This window comes from Pyxicephalus adspersus, chromosome 8 (assembly GCF_032062135.1).
Source record: "Pyxicephalus adspersus chromosome 8, UCB_Pads_2.0, whole genome shotgun sequence".
In the NCBI taxonomy this organism is placed as follows: domain Eukaryota; kingdom Metazoa; phylum Chordata; class Amphibia; order Anura; family Pyxicephalidae; genus Pyxicephalus; species Pyxicephalus adspersus.
Genome location: NC_092865.1, coordinates 61060289 through 61082988, shown reverse-complemented (window position 1 = coordinate 61082988; position 22700 = coordinate 61060289). Strand labels below are relative to the sequence as shown.

The 22700-nt window shown below is 38.1% G+C and overlaps 1 protein-coding gene across 3 annotated transcripts in view; it reads right to left on the bottom strand.

Moving 5' to 3' along the window:
- FAM107A (family with sequence similarity 107 member A) overlaps positions 1–22700 on the bottom strand; it is an 83338-nt gene that overhangs the window by 6501 nt on the left and 54137 nt on the right. For all 3 annotated transcript variants that reach the window (XM_072420869.1, XM_072420867.1, XM_072420868.1), the window contains 2 exons: positions 5621–5795; positions 226–382 (listed from right to left, as the gene is read on the bottom strand). In XM_072420869.1, the coding sequence (XP_072276970.1) occupies positions 226–382; positions 5621–5795 (332 nt within the window). The remainder of the gene's footprint in view (positions 1–225; positions 383–5620; positions 5796–22700) is intronic.

Genomic DNA, 22700 nt, shown 5'->3' with positions numbered 1-22700 from the left:
GTAACTGACACCACACTGCCTAATAATGTTGACAGACATCTGTCCTAATTGCATTTATTAAAATAATGTACCTGTTCTGACTTACATACGAATTCAACTTAAGAACAAACCTACAGTCCCTATCTTGTATGTAACCCGGGGACTACCTGTATTCCCTTCATACTAGTGAGTATGTGAGCACCTGAGCTCTGACTTCCATGGGCACATAAAAACCTATGCGCTCACCTGTTCCAGTCTCTGCTGTCTCTTTAACAATTCTTGTTCAAATGGAGATTGCATCTTCTTAATCTCTTCTTCCTCTTTCTTCTGCTGGATAATCTTATCTCTACGCCGATTCTCCAATACTCTTTGAAGCTCTGGTTTCTTGTCAACACTCAGACCCCTGTGGAAAGGAAAAGGGGAGTTCATGCAAAGACACGTAGGAAACCCATTTTATGCTGGTTGATAATAATGAAATATTATATGTACACACAAATATATTTCATGTCCATTGAATTACAGGCAATCGGGTTCAGTTTACAGGAGGAACCATAAGAAGCTGGCTCATCCCCTTGATGCCTTAATCTACCATCAGACTGACCAACCTCTTCTAATATGAGCAATCACCTAATTCTACCCTCCAATACACAACCTTGTATGTGTATACTTTGCTTTGGGAGTCGCATATAGTGCAGTGTGACAGTGGAATGGATAGTGTCATAGCACAGGGAAGGTATGAAAAGTTGTCTATGGCTTCTCCTGCACTTTTGTCCTGTATGGTAAGGTGCACAAAAATTATATTTGCATTATGTATGACCTTTTAAAGTCCAGCATGGTTTATAGACAAATTCACAACGGTAAGAGAATTTTTAATACCTAGGAACTGCAGGAGCGAGGTCCCCTTGCTGACCATCTGAGATACTGTTGTTACCTTCCTAAAAATTGGACTAAAGCTGAACTAGGCATTACCTTGTATTTTTGTTTAAATTCCTGATGAAGTTAGGCTAATTTATTTTGTTTGAGACCAATATATGGACCATAATTGCATTTCTCCTGCATAATTTGGCCGTGGCTCCTGGTTCCCCTAACATTGCAAAATTTGAACCGTTATGGAATCTACTGTGATAGCAGATGCCATGCGGATACTCTGCAGCCTAATTTCATACTGAAATCTAATTATAGTCAAATTACTGCTGATCCTACCAAACGTCATTAAATAATGGTCAGACATATAGACATGATCCGATTAACAAAAGATCTTTCTTCATAAAACCAAATGTCTGGACAGAGGGACATAATGATTTATACTCTCAAGACCAGAATATTCCAGAAAAAACAGGGGCATCTGGAAACTCCAACTCCAGTGACCGACCTTCCCATCAAAGCACAGCCACAGCATGTTTCAAGTACATACAAAAAGACCTATAAATACTGGCCACTTTTATTAGGGTTACACTGGATAAACCATTTTAAGTTCTGTGCAGAATGTGATAAATGATTATGGCCTAATGGGGAAAAAAAGAGGTTTACAAATATTTTAAGATGGGCATATTTGTCTTCATAAATATAAGCAAATAGACTGGAAATATAGAATCCAGCCACTAGAGGGCAGAGTAAGATAATTTACCAAAAAATAATATTATTGCATTTATGCCTAATTTACGATTATTAGCTCTTTAATTCATACAGAGGAAGTAAAGGGAATTTAGCAGCTAGTATTATCTCATCAAAAATAAAAGGACAGTATCCTTTCAGTGCAATGAAGGTTTTTCAGTGTATGCATGATTGAGACACATAACCCGTCACTACTAATATTATTATTACACAGTATTCATATAGTGCCATCATATTACGCAGTGCTGTACAAATTTCATAGTCATGTCACTAGCTGTCCCTCAAAGAGGCTCACAATTTAATATCCCTACAATAGTCATATGTCTTTAATATAGCCTAAGGTCAAATTTGGGGGAAGCCAATTACCATAACTACATGCTTATGGAATGTGGGAGGAAACTGGAGTACATGGAGGAAACCCATGCAAACACAGGGAGAATCTGCAAACTCCATGCAGATAGAGTCCTGGCTGGGATTTGAACCAGGGACCTACCGATGAGCCTCTGTGCATGCCCACTATAAACAAGAATTATATCCAGTTCAGTAGCCTAAACATCAATAAAAAATCCTATAACAATCAATTAATGGAAAACTGTTATGTCAGTTAAATTAAACATATAGAACGTATAGAAAAACACATGCTAATCCTCCTACAAATCCAGAGAGCTCCTAACACCCTGTGGCTGACTGACAACGCTGCCTCTGTTGCACTGAAATTCCAAGCAGTATTGTCACCTTGGCCTATTCTCTTCCTGTTTGGAATATATATTGTCTCCACCTTGTGTTCTGGAGATGAGAAGGGGGAAAGTTATATCCAGCAGGAAGAACAGGCAGGACGGGAAACACTGCTTGGGATTTCAGGGAAGCAAACATGTATGTGAACATCTTTAACATACATGAATAAACAGAAAAAAAAGTCCAAAATTACACAAAATTAGGCTTACAAAATTTTTTTGGTGCTAATATAAAGGTATTTATCTTAAGTGTTGTAAGGCTTCACCTAAGTCAGAAGCTAAATGGAGAAACCATTGGTGACAATCATTGTTTTCCATATTGTTTGGTGCATGAAGTCATCAGGTGAATCCACTGAAAGGTTAAAAAAGAAGCGAGCTGTAATGTATACGGCATGAGAGCTGCAGGATTCTCTCAGCCGTGTCCTTTTAAATGTGAACGCATTAAATGTGAGTGTAAAGGTTATCTGTGGTACAGGATTCCCTAGTGACCTCCTTGTCTGACTTTTATCTGACTTGTAAATGGAGCTGACAACTCGCTTCTAAGAAAATGGACACCTACCATTCTCAATCTTGTGAAAATCCTGTAAAGACATTTAATGACAACTGTAGATCAATGAGCAAAGGTCAATGTTGTTTAAAGCTACGTACACAATCATCAGCGTACTTAGCATGTGTACAGCCCTCCCCACTATGGTTGATCACTAAACGACGGGGTGACTGCTGTCATTTCATATGGGGAGGATGCAGCAGGGTGTCTCACACTCATCCTTCCCCCTGATGTCATTTAGCGGATCATTAAATGAGCAACTGTAAACAACCACAGTCATTTTCTACAGCAGGAGATGCAGCCGGGTGCCCCCTCCTCCTCGTCTTCCCTTCCTCGTATATACAGCATTCATTTATTCTAGTGTCCCTGGAGCCATCATGTAAAATCTTTCTAGTGATAGAAATCTGATGTGTGTAGAACCCTAAGAGACAAATGCTAGGCATACACCATGCAATGTTTTTATTGGATATATCATATTAAAAACTTGGGACTTTCTGAAGATCAATATAATATCTCCTAGATTGTAAGCTCTTCAGGGCAGAGTCCTCTCCTCCTCCTGTGTCACTGTCCCTATGTGTCTGTCATTTGCAACCCCTATCTATTGTACAGTTCTGCGTAATATGTTGGTGCTATATAAATCCTGTTTATTAATAATATTAATAATAATAATAATAATAATATAACACTGATCAGGAAAAGTTGTTTTATTTTTAATTCAGCTTCGGCAGGAATGCCTGAGGGCTGCAAAGCTTTTTCTAGATGATTATGAACTAGATTTTGGCTGAAATCTGTAAAATATTGAGTTTTGCAAGGCGGTAAAATGATTGCCTCAGCTGATATTCGATTAGGGAAATATCAATCATTCGCCAATAGGGGTTCATGGCTCTTTTTCAAGATAAAGCGGTACAAAGCTAGAAGTTGCAGCAAGTTTCAAACAGATTTCTGCTGAGTGGAGGAAGAGGATACTATGATCAATATTCCCCAATAGATTTTTGATCAGGAAATATCAGTCCATTGCAAGGTCCATACTAATATGGATCCATACTAATAGTGTATGTCTAGACTAACAAAGAATATGATTTATACTGATTGCAGTATGATCAACAAAAGATCCATTTTGATTATGAGTTTTAGTTATGAGTTACTCCAGTTTTCCACTTCACTACAATTTGTTACCCTCAATCAATGCCAGCTTTAACCCATTGTCTCTATTATTCTGTCCAGAGCCAGATGACCAGCTAAATACCATCCCTGGTACGTTCTGCTAGCACAGTAATTGTGGACAGGGGGTAACCTATGGGAACAGAAATACACTGAATTATTATGTAAGGCTGCCATCTGCCTGCTACTTTCCTTGTCTTGTCAGTAGAAATAGGACTTGCTGCCAATTGTGTTAATGATCATAAGGCCTGGCTTTATCCAGATGATAGTTTTAATTAAAATCTGCAAAAAACTGCTGGCCCATTACTCACTTACCTCCTACCATTTTATTTCCCTAGGGGATTGTTTACTTTCAGGCCTGCTATACCCTATTTGTTCAATATATTTAAAGTGCTCTTTAAGGAGAATATAATATATTTGTCACTCAGATAGATAAATTAGGTGAATGTGCCATGAACAGGGTATAAGAATGAAAGAACAATCCCCCAAAAAGTCTACAAATATATAGACATTAAAATGTTGGAATATTTAGGTAATATATAGCTAAGGAGGTTTACTGGACTGAAATGGACCACTATTGTCTGACATGACACATGTAGGGTTCTATGACAGTTTAGGAGGTCACAGACTAGAAATATAGATAGGACTTCAGCAGGGAAGCTGAAACTGCCGGAATGTAAGGTGAAGCCTAGGCTCTCACCCTGCATATCCATGCAGATATAAAAGACATATAACTACTGACCTTTGTATTCATTAACCCATCACTAGTTTTATTGGAAGCAGTGTTTGCACTTGAATTGGGTTTGCTATAGGTCTGCAGTCTCTGTACAGCTGAGCTCTGTTTGGGAGAGGAAGAAGCAACGCAAGAAAATGCACTGTAAGGTTGGAGGAGAAATGCAGACTGAAAGAGCTCATCAGACTATTATTATTATTATTATTATTATTATTAATAAACAGGATTTATATAGCGCCAACATATTACGCAGCGCTGTACATTAAATAGGGATTGCAAATGACAGACTAATACAGACAGTGATACAGGAGGAGAGGACCCTGCCCCGAAGAGCTTACAATCTAGTAGGTGGGGGAATTTCACACACAATAGGATGGGCGATATGTAGTGGTGGGAAGTAATGAGGGTTTAGCAGACAGAAGAAGATGGGTAGGCAAGTTTGAAAAAATGAGTTTTGAGCGCTCTTTTAAATGAGCAGAAAGACTACTACTTCTCCTTTCTCTTTCCAGTCAAGAGCTGATGGAGGGTTAAGGCAAGTGTTACAAAGCTGCAGCAAAGAAAAGATAGCAAGTGGAGCAAGGGGGTACTGTGATCAAAATTCTCCAGCAGATTTTTGATCATAGAAATTTCACTTGCAGGATCCATATTTGTATGGATCCATACTAATAGTATATGCTTAGCATAATAAAGAGCAAAAGTTTTACTGATTGCAGTATGATCAGTATAAGGTGAATTCTGATTATGTTTATGAATTACATAATCATTTCCGCAATTTGTTACCCCCAATCAATACCAGTTTTAACCCTTGTTTGCATTATTCTGGCCTAAATCAGATGATCAGCTAAAACCTACCTCCGATGGTTCATTAGCAGTTCGCGGTGGAGCTCCTGGTGACTTCTTGATGCTTTTACTGGATTTAGGAGTTTCTTGGGTTTGATGAGTTCATTGTTTCCTTCCAGATAATCAGGATGAGCTAGAATACTTCCTATATCAGGTGGGTCCCTCTGAATATCAGAGTACATGGAAGCTGCGGACAGAACACATATATATGAGACCAGAACCTGCACATGTTAAGGCCAATAGTCATATATAATATATAATAATATAATACAAGTATACAGACCTTAAAATCATTGAAAAATCTAACAATGGTTCCAATTCCTCTCTATTTATCCAAAAAGTTCTGGTATAGTTCAGCAAGTAAACAATTACACTTCTGCCCAGTATGTCATATGTTGTGTTATATTGTGTATTGTATTGTGTTGTGTTATATATCCATGCAAAAGTTGTCACACATCAAAAAAAAAAAATCAGTACACGCAAAAGTCTATTTTTTAATCATTTGCACCCAAGATTGCCCAAGTGTACACAGTCATTTAGAAAATATCTGAACCAGCCTCTATTTTTTTAATGTTTTCTAAATGATTCCAATGTGATTGATGTGTGAATTTTGAGTAGGCATTGGGTGAATCTTCAGTGATCACATGTATAAATATATATATAGTTAGTTATATATAAAAATTTTATATAATAAAGTTCCCCTTAATACTGATGATATCAGTAAATTCCACCCTCAAATCCCCAGTTACTCCACAATGAGAGGTTCTTGTACAGCCTAGCAATGTAGGAATTCATTTTACATTCATTCAAACTGTTCTATTAAATAAACATGAATTCCTTGGTAGTATTAACTTAGCAGCTGTGGATAAGAGTTATTCACCGGCAGGAACACTTCAGGAACGCACAAGAGCTTTCACCGAGTCCTGTGTAATTAACAAAAATCTTTTGCTAATCCTGTACATTGGGAAAGCTGCAGCGGAAGGTGAAAGAAAACAGACATCCAGATGCACTAAAGGCTGATAAATGGAGAGGTTTTTATCATCATTTCAGAACTGCATGCAAATTAGGATTGTCACTAACCCAAAATTAAAAAAAAGGAAAAGCAGGTACATAATTCAAAACTTTGAAATATAAATATAAGTGGCAGATGCTCAGCCACAATCTGCAGTCTGTGGTTATTTCCCTGACTTTTACACCACTATGGGTCACACTGATAATGTAAGGGCCATATACTGATGCTGTAGATTCTTCAGAAAGTGGTACCTGTTAATTACAGCAGACACGTAAGAATTAAAAGCCTTTCTTGTACAGCTTTTCCTTTAACGTGCATTGCAAATGGTAAATGCTTATTAAAGTCTAGGGGAACATAAGAAAATCTTTTACTTTTATCTCCTGATCCCCCCGAACAATTGGGCCTGATTTTTTAAAGCGTAAAGCGTTCCAAGGCTGGGGAGGATACACTTTCATCAGTGAAGCTGGGTGATCTAGCAAACCTGGAATGGGTCTGGTCCAAGATTTAAAACATTTGCTAGCAAATGACTTTGAAGAAATCCATTCAATGCTTTCAGGATCACCCAGGTTTACTGATGAAAGTGTATCCTCTCCAGCCTTGGAGAGCTTTATTAAATCAAGCCCAATGACTCCAAGCTCTGGGTGTCCTAAAGTGATGACATCAAAAACTAAAACTGCAGCACAGAGCAGCTTATGGAGGGCCGAGGGGGAACGATTGCATGGAGGAGGAGCCTGCGGGTGTAAGGGAATATGGTAAGTATTGTGGTGGTAGGTGGTTTTTATACCCCCTCTAGACCTAAACGGGCATTAAAAGTAGAACTAAACATGTTCTCAGGGACAGACGATGTCTCTTCTGCAAAAGGGATTCTTACTCACCTGATTGCTCACTTCAGTTGGCAAAATTGCCGCACATGCGCAGCTCCTCATTAGTTATCAGTGAACCTGGCACATCCTGGCCTCTCTTACAGTTGCTGCTACTGAACTCCCGCTAAGGAAGGGCAGAGGAAATTACATCATCCACACCCAGCCAATTAAGTCAGCCAAAGATTTCAACAACAAACAGAAGAATAGGATGGAAACCACAATGGAGCGGGGGACAGGTGAATATAACAGGGTTTAGTTCAGTTTTGATCTTTGGATTGCGGGTGTAGTGCCACTGCCAGGGCATTTTTCTATTCTCCCTGGATTGAAGCTTGAAAGATATTTCATATGGGCATTGCCACAGCTTGATGGAAGCTATGTACAACATTCTATGTGTACCCCCCACCAGCTATGATCTGGGCAATTAGGCAATTATGGCACTGGTTCTAAAATAAGATGTAAAAAAATATAGGTATAATTTTATTAGTATGAAAGATCAGGGAATAGAGAGGAAATGATCAGGGAAAGCAAAATTAAACTTCAGTATTGGGTGATCCTATTGCCTTGTCCTGCATGGTCAGAACAGGTTCACTTTAAGACTGGACAGTACATTTTACCTTCTTGTCTTACATATGAATATTTTAATTTTGGGTTTTAGTTTTCTTCTAATTTGACTTTATTTTGGGTGTTTAGTTCCTCTTTTAATTTGGAAGATCCAAGTCTGAAAGGCCTTTCATTTGTCGTGATGCATTAATTATCACCCTCTTTATAGCTTGAAACTATATTTGTCTGTGAAGTTAAGGTCATTTGATCTGCCGAAGACACTGCATAACAGAATACTTAGAGGAACCCAAAGTCATCTAACACCATTACTTATTAACAGTCTCCAATGGCTTGTGCTCCAACAGACACGATTATTACACATTTTTTTTTCCATCTTGGTGGCATACATAAATTATGCAGAGTGTGAAGAGTAGGCGGGTGAGGTTGGCACTTCCAGACAGCTTAAAGGAATTTTCCACCTTCAGATGACATTAATTCTCTTGGCTATTAGCCCTCAACTTGACAGGAGGGTGTGTAATTGCTTTGTAGATTGAGAAGAACCTTTTGTTGGCAGTCACTGCATTAACAACACATTTAGACCTGTTATATGGGGTTAAATCATTTGAACATCCAGGCGTTTCACCAAATATATGTCATTTTCAAATTTCAGGGATTTAAAAATCCTCATTGATTTAAAGTATATGTAAACCAGTACTAGATGACATTTAGGCTGGGTAGTAAACCTTAATTTAAACTTAGACCCTAATTTAAATTTAAACCTTAGTTTAATACATGACCACAGCACTCCAACCTCGCTCCTAATGGTTGAGAACCATTGTGTGCACCTGTTTGCACGTGGTTGTGTGTTTGCGTTGTGGCGTTATTGGAAGCGACATTTTACTTCTGTTCATGAGGCTGCGTTTCCTCCTCTGGTGGAAGAACTGTACAGCAAACGCAAAGGGCAACAAGTGCAAAGATGTTGGCCTGCAGTGCTATTTGCCACCCCTGGACACATATCAGTCATTGCCTATATACCTGAAAGTGGCTAACCATGCAAGTATGAAAGAGGCCTTCATTTGCTAATAACTGAAATCGAAAGCAAATGCCACAACTTGCTTTTTGTGTTTGAAATATTGTTTTCAGCTCTATCCTTTGTTTTACCTTAGCAATACAGATCTCCTTAAGCTTCTTTTCATTCACTTTTCTACATGTATTATTACATTGTCATTATTGGCTGAATCACATTTTTCCAGGGCAGATTTCCTGATGGTGAACAGTGCACATTGCCTTTGCATTGTGTCAAAGTAGGTCAGGATGAAAAAAGTCCATCAAGTTCAACCACTAGGGAAATAAACATATCCCAGATATAAAACCCTATAGACATAGTTGATCCAGAGGAAGGGCAGAATGGATTCTTATAGCTTCCACTGGGTGAGCACATAACACGGTGGAAAAAGAACTAATCAGTTATTTTAATAAATGTCTTTTAACACTACACAAGTGAGATTGTGTTTTCTTATATTTTAGTTATTTGATCTGTGATATTTACATCTCCGTGGTAAACACATTTGCAAAAAAATACTTATGTGAATACTACAGACTTAGGGTGATATATGACAATCTAAAAATACTCAAAAATACCTCTTTCAGTTATTTTTTTAGCAATGTGATGTCTCAATTACTTTTATAATTACAGTAATAAAGCCCACATACCATAAAAAGTATAAAATATTAACTAAAAATGAAAACAAGTTGAGATCTCCCATGATTAAACCTCCTTATAACACAAGATCTTTGTTGGACAATAATAGTTAAGACATTTGTATTCTTCCAGCCTCTGGCCGAATGGTGTAATGCAGATTCCATCAGGCTAGGATTCCAGGCTAAAAGAAAAACATTTAATTTCCTCATTTTCAATGGTCTGAGAGAATCTGTCAGAGATGAGGGAGGTTTGGCTGGTTATAAAGAAGACGCTGTATGCCAAAGAAAGGAGACTGGCCAAATGCCCAGATCGAAAAGGAAAATCTCTCACAAGGCCGCCTAAGCACATTGGTTCTGCCTGTGCTGGGTATTTAACAATGGGGAGCATGCGAATGGACGCTTGCAAGGAGGGAACACGCAGACCTGCACTTGTGGGTGCTCTGGGAAAAGTCTATTGTGATGATGAATACTGAATGACTTCAGTCTACAGGTCCAAAACTCCTCTGATGAATTCTTGAGGACAACATCCCTTGTGTGTGTGTGTTTTTAATCTTGTTTGTGTCGAGATCATGAATGACTCTACTTGGTATTCAGAATGAGGTCTGTCCTCTGACGGATCTGAGGGAAATGCTAACAAAAGTTGTGTTTTTCTTCCACAGGAAATGTCTATCTGCCCTTTGTAGTTATTATTTTGCTTTACCGTATTTCTTTTTTACTATGTAGCAGAAAGAACATTTCTTTTAAAAGAGCAATGAACTGAGAAAATGTAAGCTGCCAGTTTTGACCTCTTTCTGACTGCCTAGTTTTAACTTAAAAGATAAGTGCATGTTTGTACATTAATATTTTTTTAACCCTATCTCTTGTTTCCCCCACATTCTAGATATATACTACTCTAGTGTGTATACTTCCACCCCAGACCTGTACTTCATACATTGTTTACATTCTTTGGTTGAAATCTTTACTGTGATGGCTATGGTTATTAGTAGATTGCACTCTTCATGGGACCATTTCTGCTGCCTCCCCAGCCTCAGGAAATGGTCCAGTAGTATATGTCAATTGGGACCTACTGCACAAATAGGGTCAGTGAAGTTAATATATTATCCAAAACAACACAAAAAAAGCCTAGGAGGGCTTGTAGTGGGAGTCAAGCCAAGGTTTGAGCTTCAATGCTGATAAATGCGCTAAAATATTGTATATACCAGAATACAAACAGATCTCAATGTAAAGCGTGGTACTTATTTTTACATAGGAAAATATTTTGACTCAAGTAAAAACATAGGCAAAAAATGTGTCTGACACTGGTAACATTTAAAAAGTAATCAAATAGAAAAGCCAATAAAATTACCATGACTAAATCCATACCTGGTGTTTTATTTTTAAAGCATTTCTTTAAAGGGAGAAAAAATTGAAAGCACATTGGCTTAATTTGCATAGCATTTTTCTTTTTTACAGGTTAAAGTATTTTGTACCATAGAGTTGGTTATGATGAATCACATGCTCTTAAATGATCTTTTGTGCATTATTGTTGACCACCAGTAGATGGTGCTATGTCCTCATGCTAAGTGTGTAACAAACATATTTGTCTTTTCTCTGACAGCAAGACTTTCTTTTTTTACATGAGGACACAGCGACATTTATTATTTTGACCTGAGTATGAACCAAGATATTTTTTCCTTTCATTTGTTTTTAAATATATACTGTGTAAGACCACCACTGATCTGAAAATAATAAAATTAGTATTCAAACTGCACTGTCAACAATATAATAAAAAATGTTTTCCTAGCATTAAAATCACATTATGGAATAAATTTGAGAAGATTAAAGTGATGTGTGGGAAGGGCCCAGGTATTGTGGAGTAAATAGTCACTGGTAGCATAACGTTTGTGTGATAAGGTTTCTTTTAATGTAAATATAATTTCAAATGATGGAAAAAAAATCTCAGTCCATAGAACTGGCAGAGATAACTATTACAAAATGAACATTTGGCAGGAAGTGTGCACATGGCACTGCTTGAATAGAGAGGAGGGGGTGGGCAGCAGGGAGATAAACTAAGTGGGCTTTACAATTACAGGCCAATGATTAGCAAAACATTTTTATATCGTATAGGAAAACCATGCGCTATACCTAGAGAATACTGTGAGGCACTTCACCATGTATTAAAAATGCCTGAAAACAATGATGGGAATTGCTTTAACTATACTTGCCTTGCTGGAATAAAACATATCCTTAAAAGGAAGATTGTTACCCCAAAAGGCAGGTAGTGGGGAAATGAGCTTTGTAATTAAATATTGTTATATAATACATTATTGATACTTTTAATGTCTGTTTTCTTTTAGACACTCTGATTGAATCTCTTGATATGGCAGTTTGAAAGGGGAGGGACAGGGGTGGGTATGGGAGTGCTTTCATAAGCATAGCTTAAGCTATTGAGGCTTTTTCATCACAGCAGAATGTTGTGGAGGGCAGTGGCATCCAATGGCAATGCGCTGCTTTCAGCTGTGAGCTCAGGGCTGTGTGATAACATGCTCCCAGGGGGTTGGCCAACTTGATTTTACAGGAAGTGGGTTGAATTAAAGAGACCACCGTTCAACCTAGGACACTGTCGACATCTAGTGGTAGAAAACAGTAGTGCAGCCAAAGCTGCTATTTAATATTTACATGCACATACACATTAAGACATGTGGAAACGTGAAAACATGCACAAAAACACACGTTACTGCACATGAATCGATGCAAGAATGTAGAAGAATACTGTAGCATGAACAAGTGTTATATATTGGAACCAGAAAGTTATGCTGGGTAGGATGGAGAGTGAACAAAGATCCTTGAGAAAGACACTCGTGTGATTATAATGAGGTCACTTGAAAAAGCAACACAATATGCTGGAAATAACATAACCGGTCTCTATGGTAACATAAGGTCGTCTGTTCTGGTTGGTGTATGTGTGCATATACACACACATACTTGGTAACATAGAAAACACATTTTACATTCATAGCAAATGACTCACAGGAATAGAATGAGAAAGTTCTCATTAATGGCAATGTCACTTGCTAAGGGAAACAAATTAGCATTAGTTAGTCAGGCCTTTTCTTTCACACAGTTTGTATGCAACACTCAGCTATTCCTCTGACAGTCCTGACAAAAAGAAAGAAAAATGACCAGGGAAAGAAATTAAAGACTTCAATTTTCACAAGCTTCCACTGTGCAAGATTCAAGCTCTTAAAGCAAACTGAAACCTTTAAAATCCTACAAGCAGAGCAGTCTATAAGCTCGGTACATTTTATATACTTTCTCTAGGCATTGCTGTGAAGTTCAATTCCATCTCAGTCCCCCTTTGATTGTATTGTGGTGATCTGGGATCCCCTGTTCTGTATGCCAGAGAGATATTCCCAAATACTCCCCCTGCCAGGTCCACAAGATCCCACATTTCTAAAAACCACAAATCAGGTTCAGATCTGCTTTGTTTCTGTTAAAGTTCTCTGAACTTTCTGACTGTACTGTAATTGCAATGTATTTGAAAAGCCCAAATTTGTGTTCTCACGGTTAGTGGCTCCAAATCTCCATGGATTGTAGCGATTGTTTTTTCTTCTCACCTTCAGGTCAGTCACATAAATTTGTCAATGATGCAGAGAGCACCAATGTGAAAACATCAAAACTGCTCTCTTAATCATTGCATTGTGAGTGAAGGAGGAGGTGATGATAGCTCCCTCAGGGGCGGGTACATAAGGCATCTTGTAGCCCAGTGGTCCCCAACCCCTGGGCTGTGGACCAGTGCCATGCTGTGGCTAGCGGGTTTGGGGCCACAGGTAATAGGGTGTGGCAAGCGTCCCTCTTTGTACTGCTCTGGAGCTGGTGGTGGGGGTCAGAGTGGTGTAGGCTGTACATCTGTGCCAGATGTCTGTTGGTGCTGCGAGAGGAAGGCTGGCCTGTGCGTGGAGGTAAGTATAAAAAAAATCCAGGATTTTCTAAAATTAGGAGCACCTTAGGTCCCGAGGTTGCCTGATTTTTTATAGTAAACCTGTATATTTAGATACATACATACATACATTTAAATATAGCTCTGACACATAGCACAGGGCTGTACAAGGATGACAGGTGCACTTTCATGAGTCTCAGTCATATGTATGGCAAGTTAGGTTGAAATGTCTCCATGCGTTTTCGAGTGGAACATACATACATACACACACACACATACATACATACATCCAATTATATATATATAGATTAACAAAGTATAATAAATTGGAGTTACACTGGAAATTCTTATAACTTATTTATATTCTCTGATTTTGTGTTACCTTGACAGCAAGGGTTAAAAGTAATTTTATTAGATTTTAGGAAGAACATTTGGGTATATAGGACTCCATGGTCCTCAGGGACACTACAGTGCATGAAAATATTAGCTCTGCCACAAAGGGATCCTGGTAATTATGTTACAATTTTAGGATAAATGTAGAAATAGTTAGGTTTGAGACTTTCAATTAAGCCATTGAATTCAGGGCACATTACACTCGCCTTCCTGTACTTGCTTAACCATTTCTAGAAATTTCCTTCTTGAACAGGTGTGGTAAAACCAGATTTGTGAAAGCTTAAACTGTCTTTTGAAGCTGTAAAATATAAGCAGTACCTAAGGCAAATTAAGCTGGGTCCCTAGCTAGTGCCATGTCTAAAAACCCAACAGGTGTATATTCTTTCCTGACATGATTTTATGGCTGGAACAGAAGCCAGTGAGTCCTTTCAAATGTTTGATAAAATCTTAGCAGTGCATAGCTGACATTTCTGAACAAATCTGTGTTTTGTCTTTATGATATTTTGGGCCTAATTTATTAAAGCTCTCTGAGACTGGAGACGATAAACTGGTGGATCATTCTGGGCGGTCAGTGTTTTCCCCTGACATTTTTTTAAAGGCGAGTGGCAAGAGGCGTTGGTGGCCCTATATTGTGACCCAACTTCTCAGTAACCACCCAAAAACAGCAAAGTGGTTACTGAAAAGTGCTGGGTGGTACGGCGGCTGGGGAAAACACCAGCAAACCTGGAATTAATTTGTTTCAAAAATTATTATTTTATTAATATTATTATTATTAATCTATTAGTTGACCAGATCCATTCTAGATTTGCTGGATCACCCAGGCTCTTCCGTGATAGTCTATCTTCTCCAGTCTCAGAGAGCTTTATTAATTCAGGGCCTGGGCAGTCTTTTCTTTAAGCAAAGATACTGGATTAAAAGCAAGAGGAATAGGAAATCTCAGGGAGCAGTCAATGTTGGCTAGTGGTCAGCAAACTAATCTTTTGCTGTTTTATATTTGAACGGAACACTTCCAAATAATGAATAGTACTGTATGGTTGGATATCAGTTTTCAGTGGAATGTGAGATTTTTTAGGAAGAATACAATGCCAGTCCGTATCAATCCGTTAACAATATTCAGCCACTTTGCTTTAGATCCTTTCTAAATGTCAGCGTAAATGAGAAAAGGGTTAACTCTGCTCTCTGCTTGTCTTTAACTTCTTCTTCACACTGTTTACATAAGTGCTAATAATTGAACAAGTGCATACTCCCCCACAACCCTGGGCACTTGTTTCTGAGGCAGAAAAAATGTCAGGAATCAGATAAACTGCCTGTTAGTACTGGAATGATTACATCCCTGGCCCCACAGTGTGGAAATTTCTGTGCCAACCTCCTAATGCCCCTTACTTTACATGCTTTATCTTCCATAATATTTTACAGAGTTCATAGTCAAGTCATTAGGGGGTGATCAGATAAGTGGTTGGAACAGCAGTTATGGGAAGGCAGACGCTGGGTCACCAAGGCCAACATTCATCCTTCCACACATCACTGCACGCATTCATTTCCTAAGGGCATCCATGGGTATGATGCCACATTTTGGGTATCAACCACACATATGGTGTTCATTGGGGGGTTGGGGTAAACAGTAACTGTACCAAAAACTCACTCATTGCCTGTCTAAACTAACCTTAAATGACTCTCGGAGGAGCTCACAATCTAATGCCCCACTATAGTCAAGTCTTTAACGCAGTCCAAGGCCAATTTTGAGGAGAAACCAATTAACCCACTTGTATGGATTTTGAGAGGAAATCTGAGTGCTCAGAGGAAACCCACACAAAGCATGCAAACTCCATTAAGCTGGTCTGGCTGAGATTCAAAACTGAAATCCTAGCAATGAAAAGCCATAGTGCTTAGCAGCAAGATCAGAAACAAGCAGCTCAATTGTACTGTTAGCTAGTCTAATACAGACCTGGGTCTAACGGAGAAGTGGTGTTGATTTGACTAATTATAAAGCTCACATTATGGTAACTATACAGAAAAACAAGGACCTATTGGCCTATTGGAATTTAGGGGCACGTTTACATCGGATGTGGGTGGGACTGGTGCTGGGACCCTTCCTGCTGCCATGTAAAACTGTGGCACTACTCCTGTATAGGGCAGTTAATGTACCAGCAATGTACAATAGGAAGGACTTCTTCCCACTGACCAGCACAATAATGTCTTGTAAGCTGTGGATAAAGGATCATTGCAATGGGGTTTCCATTTTAAAATGATTTAAAAATGGCTTCTATGGACACTCTTTACCTTCATCTATATATACTCCATTGATAAGTACAGTATATGTACATAGACATGTCATTGAATGGGGCCCGAATATTACTTCTAAAAAGGGACTTTTTTGTCTTCATCTGCAATAATAAAGGTTGGTCAGAATTAGGTAGTAAGGTTAGGCTTAGGTAGTCTTGGTTAAAACCCAATCAAAACAAAACAGAAAGGTTAGTACTTTTTGTTTGTACCACATTATGTACCACAATGGCAATGGGAAGTTCCCCCTAACTTACTGTCCTGGTGGCACCTTGTGTGTCTGGTTCTGGCAAAATGTCATTGGGACAGGGAGAAAATGCAAATCTCCAAAATAGGGATGCAGATGGCAATGAAAACCCAAAACAACCATTCCTTACTCAACTTTAAAAGAAAGTTTGGCTTGAGTTTGGTGTTGAGTATATTGGTATAGATAACAGTCATACTCTTGGCTGATAAACAGTTTGGTGGGTGGTATAGGTAAGGTGTGTACCGTGTCCACTGGGGATGAGGATTGTAAGGCAAAGTTGTTGCTTTGTACTGCATACAGAAAGGTATTTTCTTTCATTTTAGTCCAGCGTGTCATATTTGCACCAAAAGCAAATCAAGTTATCACGTTTTTGCAAAGTTGAATGCTTCTACACCACCAATGGACATATACTTTACCTAAGATTTACATTTATAATATTTCAAGATCATTTGACGTGTGCCCAAGCCTTGCCAAGTCGGATGGAGCAATATTTGTATATTTGTATATATGTCTACATGATACACAGGGATATGCAGGAATTGGGTAAATGAAACAGTGAGCTATTGTTTTAAGGGTATGCACCAATTAAAATAAAAGGTCTGAAATGGGAATGGTTCCCAAACACACCACCCATAAGCCCCTTGCAGTCTCTAGCATACAAAGAGATTGTTGTAAAAAAAAAATATTTTTTCTTTTAACCATTAATCAAGTTAAAATCTATCTTGGATGTTTGAAATAATTGGTACTATAAAGAACATAGAAATAGAAAATTGCACAGCACAGGCTTTAGGTATTCCATGTATTTTTGTTGCAATGGATAACACAAATCTCAGATTGAGCTACGTTATATGAGTTTGTGATTAACAGTATACCGAATAATATTACCAGCTCACTGATTTGCTTCACTTTTGCCTAGAACTTCATTTTAACATTGTTGGGAAGAGATGCGCAGTGCTGCACCCTAAAATCCTTAGAAAGAACTTAGAACCTTAGAACTTACACCATTTCGAAAAGGAAGCAATTTTGTGCAAATACAAAGAAATGATCTTCAAGGAATATCACATACTACATATAACAACCTTTTAATAAATGTATAATATCACATTCTTTGTATCTCAGTTTTGATAAGTCCGTGAACTTAAGGTCTAATATGTTCCTGATACGGAGATCTGTGCTTTTCCTAACCACACCTACAAATCTAATAAAGTTCTGGCAGCAATTCATATTTACTTGTCTAGTGTACTTAGTGTGGAAAGAAAGAATGAGCGGAATGTGACTTGGGAAAACTAATTAAGAAGTCGATTTAAACAACAACACTGTATTAGACCTTCAAAGACCTTATTTCTACACAGAACTGATATTCAGTCAAAGTGCCACTTTTAATTATTAATCAGTGATAAATGCGTTTGGAGCATATGGAATTATTTATGTAATGCTATGGAGTGCATTTGTTATACTTGGACAAAGGTGAGTAATTTTGTATATCTATGGGACAGGAAAGTCCAGGATTTAAACTCTCACTACTTCCCACCATTCCATATCCCCCCTCCTATTAGGCCTGATTTTCTAAAGCTTTTCAGGTCTGGAGATGATACACTTTTATCAGTGTAGCTGGGTGATCCAGCAAACCTGGAATGGATTTTTTCAAAATTATTGCTTTTTGTTTTGAAATTGTTTTGAATGCTGGACCAGGTCCATTCTAGGTTTGCTGGCTCACCCAGCTAATGAAAATGTATCCTCTCTAGCTTTGGAGAGCTTTAATAAATTAGGCCCATTGTGTGATACTTCCCCCACCTCCAAGATTGTAAGCTCTTCGGGGCAGGGTCCTCTCCTCCACCTCTGTCACTGTCGGTACCTGTCTGTCATTTGAAACCCCTATTTAATGTACAGTGCTGTATAATATGTTGCCGCTATATAAATCCTTTTTATTAATAATTACATGTGGAACACATAACCTTATTCAAAGGAAATCTCTATCTGGGTTTCAGATTTATACAATGGAAATATCATGTAGCCCATCACTCTCTATATATTTTTACTCGTCACTCTTTACATGTATTTTAAAAGTAAGAACCTGAATCTGTCTTTATATAAGCATCCTGGAAGTGGGAGGGACAGTACTAAGAACCAATCATTTGTTCCTGCAGTTCACATATGCTGGCAGGAGAGAGCAGAATGATGGTCCTAGCTTCTTTAGTATCCAATCAGCAGTTTGCAGTATGTTCTGGGCCAAGATGCTGCTGCTGGAGTTCTGGGATGTGAATGTGTTGTCTAGCAGGGATGCCTTGATGATATATCAGGTGCCATACATTTACAAATCACATTTTATGACAATATCAATATATGTATTGAATGTATTTAGCTGCTTGCCTGGAGTTCAGCTTTAACACCTAATATCCCTCCATAGATATCAGAGAATTCCCACTGGAAACAATCTTTTTAGATCATTTCCAATGATACACACAGCACTATTCAGTTCTATAGAGAAGGGAGGGGGAGAACGAGTGACCGACATCCTGCTGTGCTCTCCTCCATGGAGATGAACAGCGGTCATTTCCAATTATTTTTGTTTTTTATCAGCCTGCCAGGGCAGATTGATAAATGATGTTGGGGACCACTGTACTCATGTCAGATTTTCATCCAAAGCAAACATGACTTTTTATCTCGGGCAACTATTATCTGATGTGTGTGCGAAGCTTTAGCATTATTTAGTATTATGTATTATTATTATCATGTATTTAGTATTATGCAGTAACTGTTTATGAGTCCTAGGGCATATGTGTCCTAGAGATGTCCACCGTCTGATAAAAGAGGTGCTTTTGAAAATAATCTGAAAGTGATTCTGTTAGGCTACATACACACGTTCCTTTCACAATCTTTCACAATCCTTTCCAATGACTAAAGACTGAACGAGCACTGTACATACAGCACCGTTTTGCTCTATTGCGAAGGGGGGAACAAAGGAGCGGCACCCCCTCCCTTCCCTTCACTTGAAGTATGATCATTCACTGTTCATGGATCCGCCAGGACAAACGATCTATGAACGATCTCAGATGAGCACTGTACACAGACCAGATTCTCATCCGATAGCCCTGAGGCGATTATTGGATGATAATCATCTGACGTGTGTACGTAGCCTTTGTTTTAAAAAAATTTTTTTTTTTACAGAACTGGAAATGTATTAAGAAACATAAGGTTAGAAAACAAATAATATAACAAAGTAAACAAATGTTTCATGTGGCTGAGCCAGGTCTGCAAATACCTGTTCTTCCACTTCTCAAGCAGAAACCTAGAAATATGTGCCCTTATCTGGGCTGATGTTATCTTGTATACAAAATAAGCTTTCATAATCCTTAGTGAAACTTACATTGTAACAGTGGGTAGGGGTAATTTGTAGTTTAAGATAGCTGTTTCCTTAACCACCTAGCCGTTAAGCCCGACATTCGTACGGGCAAAAAAAAAATGGCTAGGATGGTTAAGCCCGTATTTTTGTCACATCCTTACCTCCATGGTCCCGCTGTGCACATCCAGCGTCGTTTTCCTATTCCAGCGTCGTTTTCCTATTCCAGCGTCGTCCTCCAAACTCCTGTATCCAATCCAATACAAAAAATAAAAAAAAATAAAATAAAAGTAAATAACTTGGAAATTCAAATTTATATTTTGTATTTGATTGGATATAAACTTGCGTATCCAATCCAACACAAAAAATAAAAAAAAATAAAATAAAAGTAAATAACTTGGAAATTCAAATTTATATTTTGTATTTGATTGGATACAAACTTGCGTATCCAATCCAATACAAAATAATATAAAATTAATACAAAGTACATAACTGGTAAATTCAAACGCTCATTTTGTATTGGATTGAATACAAACTCCAGTATCCAATCCAATACAAAAAAATAAAAAAAAATAAAAGTAAATACATTTTTTATATTCATATTATCTACCGGTACTAGAACCCCTGTTCGGACATATTTCTGTAAGTTACAGGTCTACAATTTAAAAAAAAATTTCATGAAAAACAGTGGATCACTTTTGGTACAGAAATCTAGACCTCAGTGTAACGCTCAGGTGGTTAAGGGCTTTTCCACCCTGAACAAACACATAGAAAAGTCCGCTGTATGGTGGAATGTAAACACCAGAACATCACAACTATATGAAGTTCTGGATGCAAATCATGGACAGTTATATAAAATTGGCTCATTATATAGTTATTAGAGCCTTTGCTATTTTGGGATAGTCTGTGCAAATGATGGCTTCTAATACTGCAGGAAGGTCCATACCAAGAAAGAGAGATGGGTCTGATTAGTCAGGCGACACAAAACTGTGCACCAACAACAGGCCAGCTTTTTAAAGTAGAACTCCTCTTTTTTATTTCTATTTAGAGTTTAATTAGGGATTCTTGCCCAAAGAACTAGCAATGAGAATTTTAGTACAATTTCTCAATTGTCTATGCTAGCTTTTCTTGATGATTTTCCTCAATCAGTAACTCCTTGCTCTCCATGTTTAATGAGTGGGCTGACTATATCAAAAGCCCCCTTATTGGCCCTTTAACCCTGCCAATCATACAGCACATTATGATAAGAAGGTCCATAATAAGTAAGGATTTATTACAAAATTTTTCTTGAACCAATGGTAGTGGTGAATCCCTACTTTTTAGTTTAAGTTCCCTTGGGTCTGTTTCCAGATAATGCATTTATTTTTCCCTTGGTTTCTCCAGTATCAGTGGTGATGCATTCTATTTCATGACAGTGTTCTCCCTGGCTCCTTTTATCTGGGTGCACCACCCAGCACTTTTCAGTAACCACCCGGCGGTTTTTGATAAATTGGGTCACAATACTGGGAACGGCCACCCACCTACAGCTTCTTTCCACCCACCCTGAAAAAAATATGGGGAGAATATTGCATGATCTGTGATATTTTTTGCTGCTTCTCTATTTACAGACCAAGTGCCCCTTGCCTTACTGTAATAAAGCTCCTTCTGTACTAATGGGGTTTTCCCAGTTATCTCTACTGGTTCAGCCCACATACAACACTGTTTACTTTTGTAATGTCTGATGTTTCACATTGATACAATCAGGACATGACCTGATACTGATAGGAGAGCGCTAATAAACTGTCTGACACTAAATGCAATAAAATCATTATGTCTATGAACACATACATTTACTCAACTTGTGTGTGTTTGGGTTACATTGAATCTATGTTATGATCATATAGAGGACTCTTCTTCAGTGTTTTCCTGCATTTGTGTTGTGTGTCATTCATAGGTCACCAATTGACTTTGATGGACCAGTACACATGAAAACTCAGGAGTTGCTGTTAACGTGCTTTGAATTACATTTCTTTGTAATTCAAAGCATCAGCAGGTCAAATTTAGTCATTCTTTTCAAACGCAACTACATGCATTCTAATTGAAAATGCAGCGTTGGCGTCATGAGACCTAAAAATACTCCAATCGATTGCAATCAATCAAAAGCAACTTAATGCTACTCATAACGGAACTTCCAACTGATTGCCACCGCCATAGATGCTGGCAGGCTTTGCACTTCTCACTGTGACATACAGTTTTTATAAATAAAATTATATTCATCCATCGGGAACAATAAAATTAATTTCGATACTCTGAGGTTTGGAGAAGCATGTGATTCACCTTACAAGATCCCCCTAATTTTTTACCAAGCTAACCTTGGAAATAATGAAAAAGATAAGCAAGGAAACGACTACAGAAAAATAAAGGTGATTCTACCTGCTAATATTGGCTCAAATCTGATTTATCCGACCTTTTATCCCAGATGACATTCCCACAGATTACATACTGTTACATACAGGGATTACAGGAAGAGAAAAGCATCCATGACATTTGGATGACTACTACAGCAATGTCGGTTTAAAGCCTTCAGCACTGAACCAAAACAAACACCACGCCTGATCCTATTGAGATGCAAAGATAACCAGAAAAATGTGCTTTAAAGCCAATAAAAGCAGCACAGTAAAACTCTGAGCATTGGTGATGTCCTTACTCCATGCTGACCCCAAATGTCTTGGAATAAGCTGCATGTCTATGTATCAGTCACAGGATAATTGCTTGTGTTATCACAATTATTACAGGACTGATGATAGTTGTGAGGTTG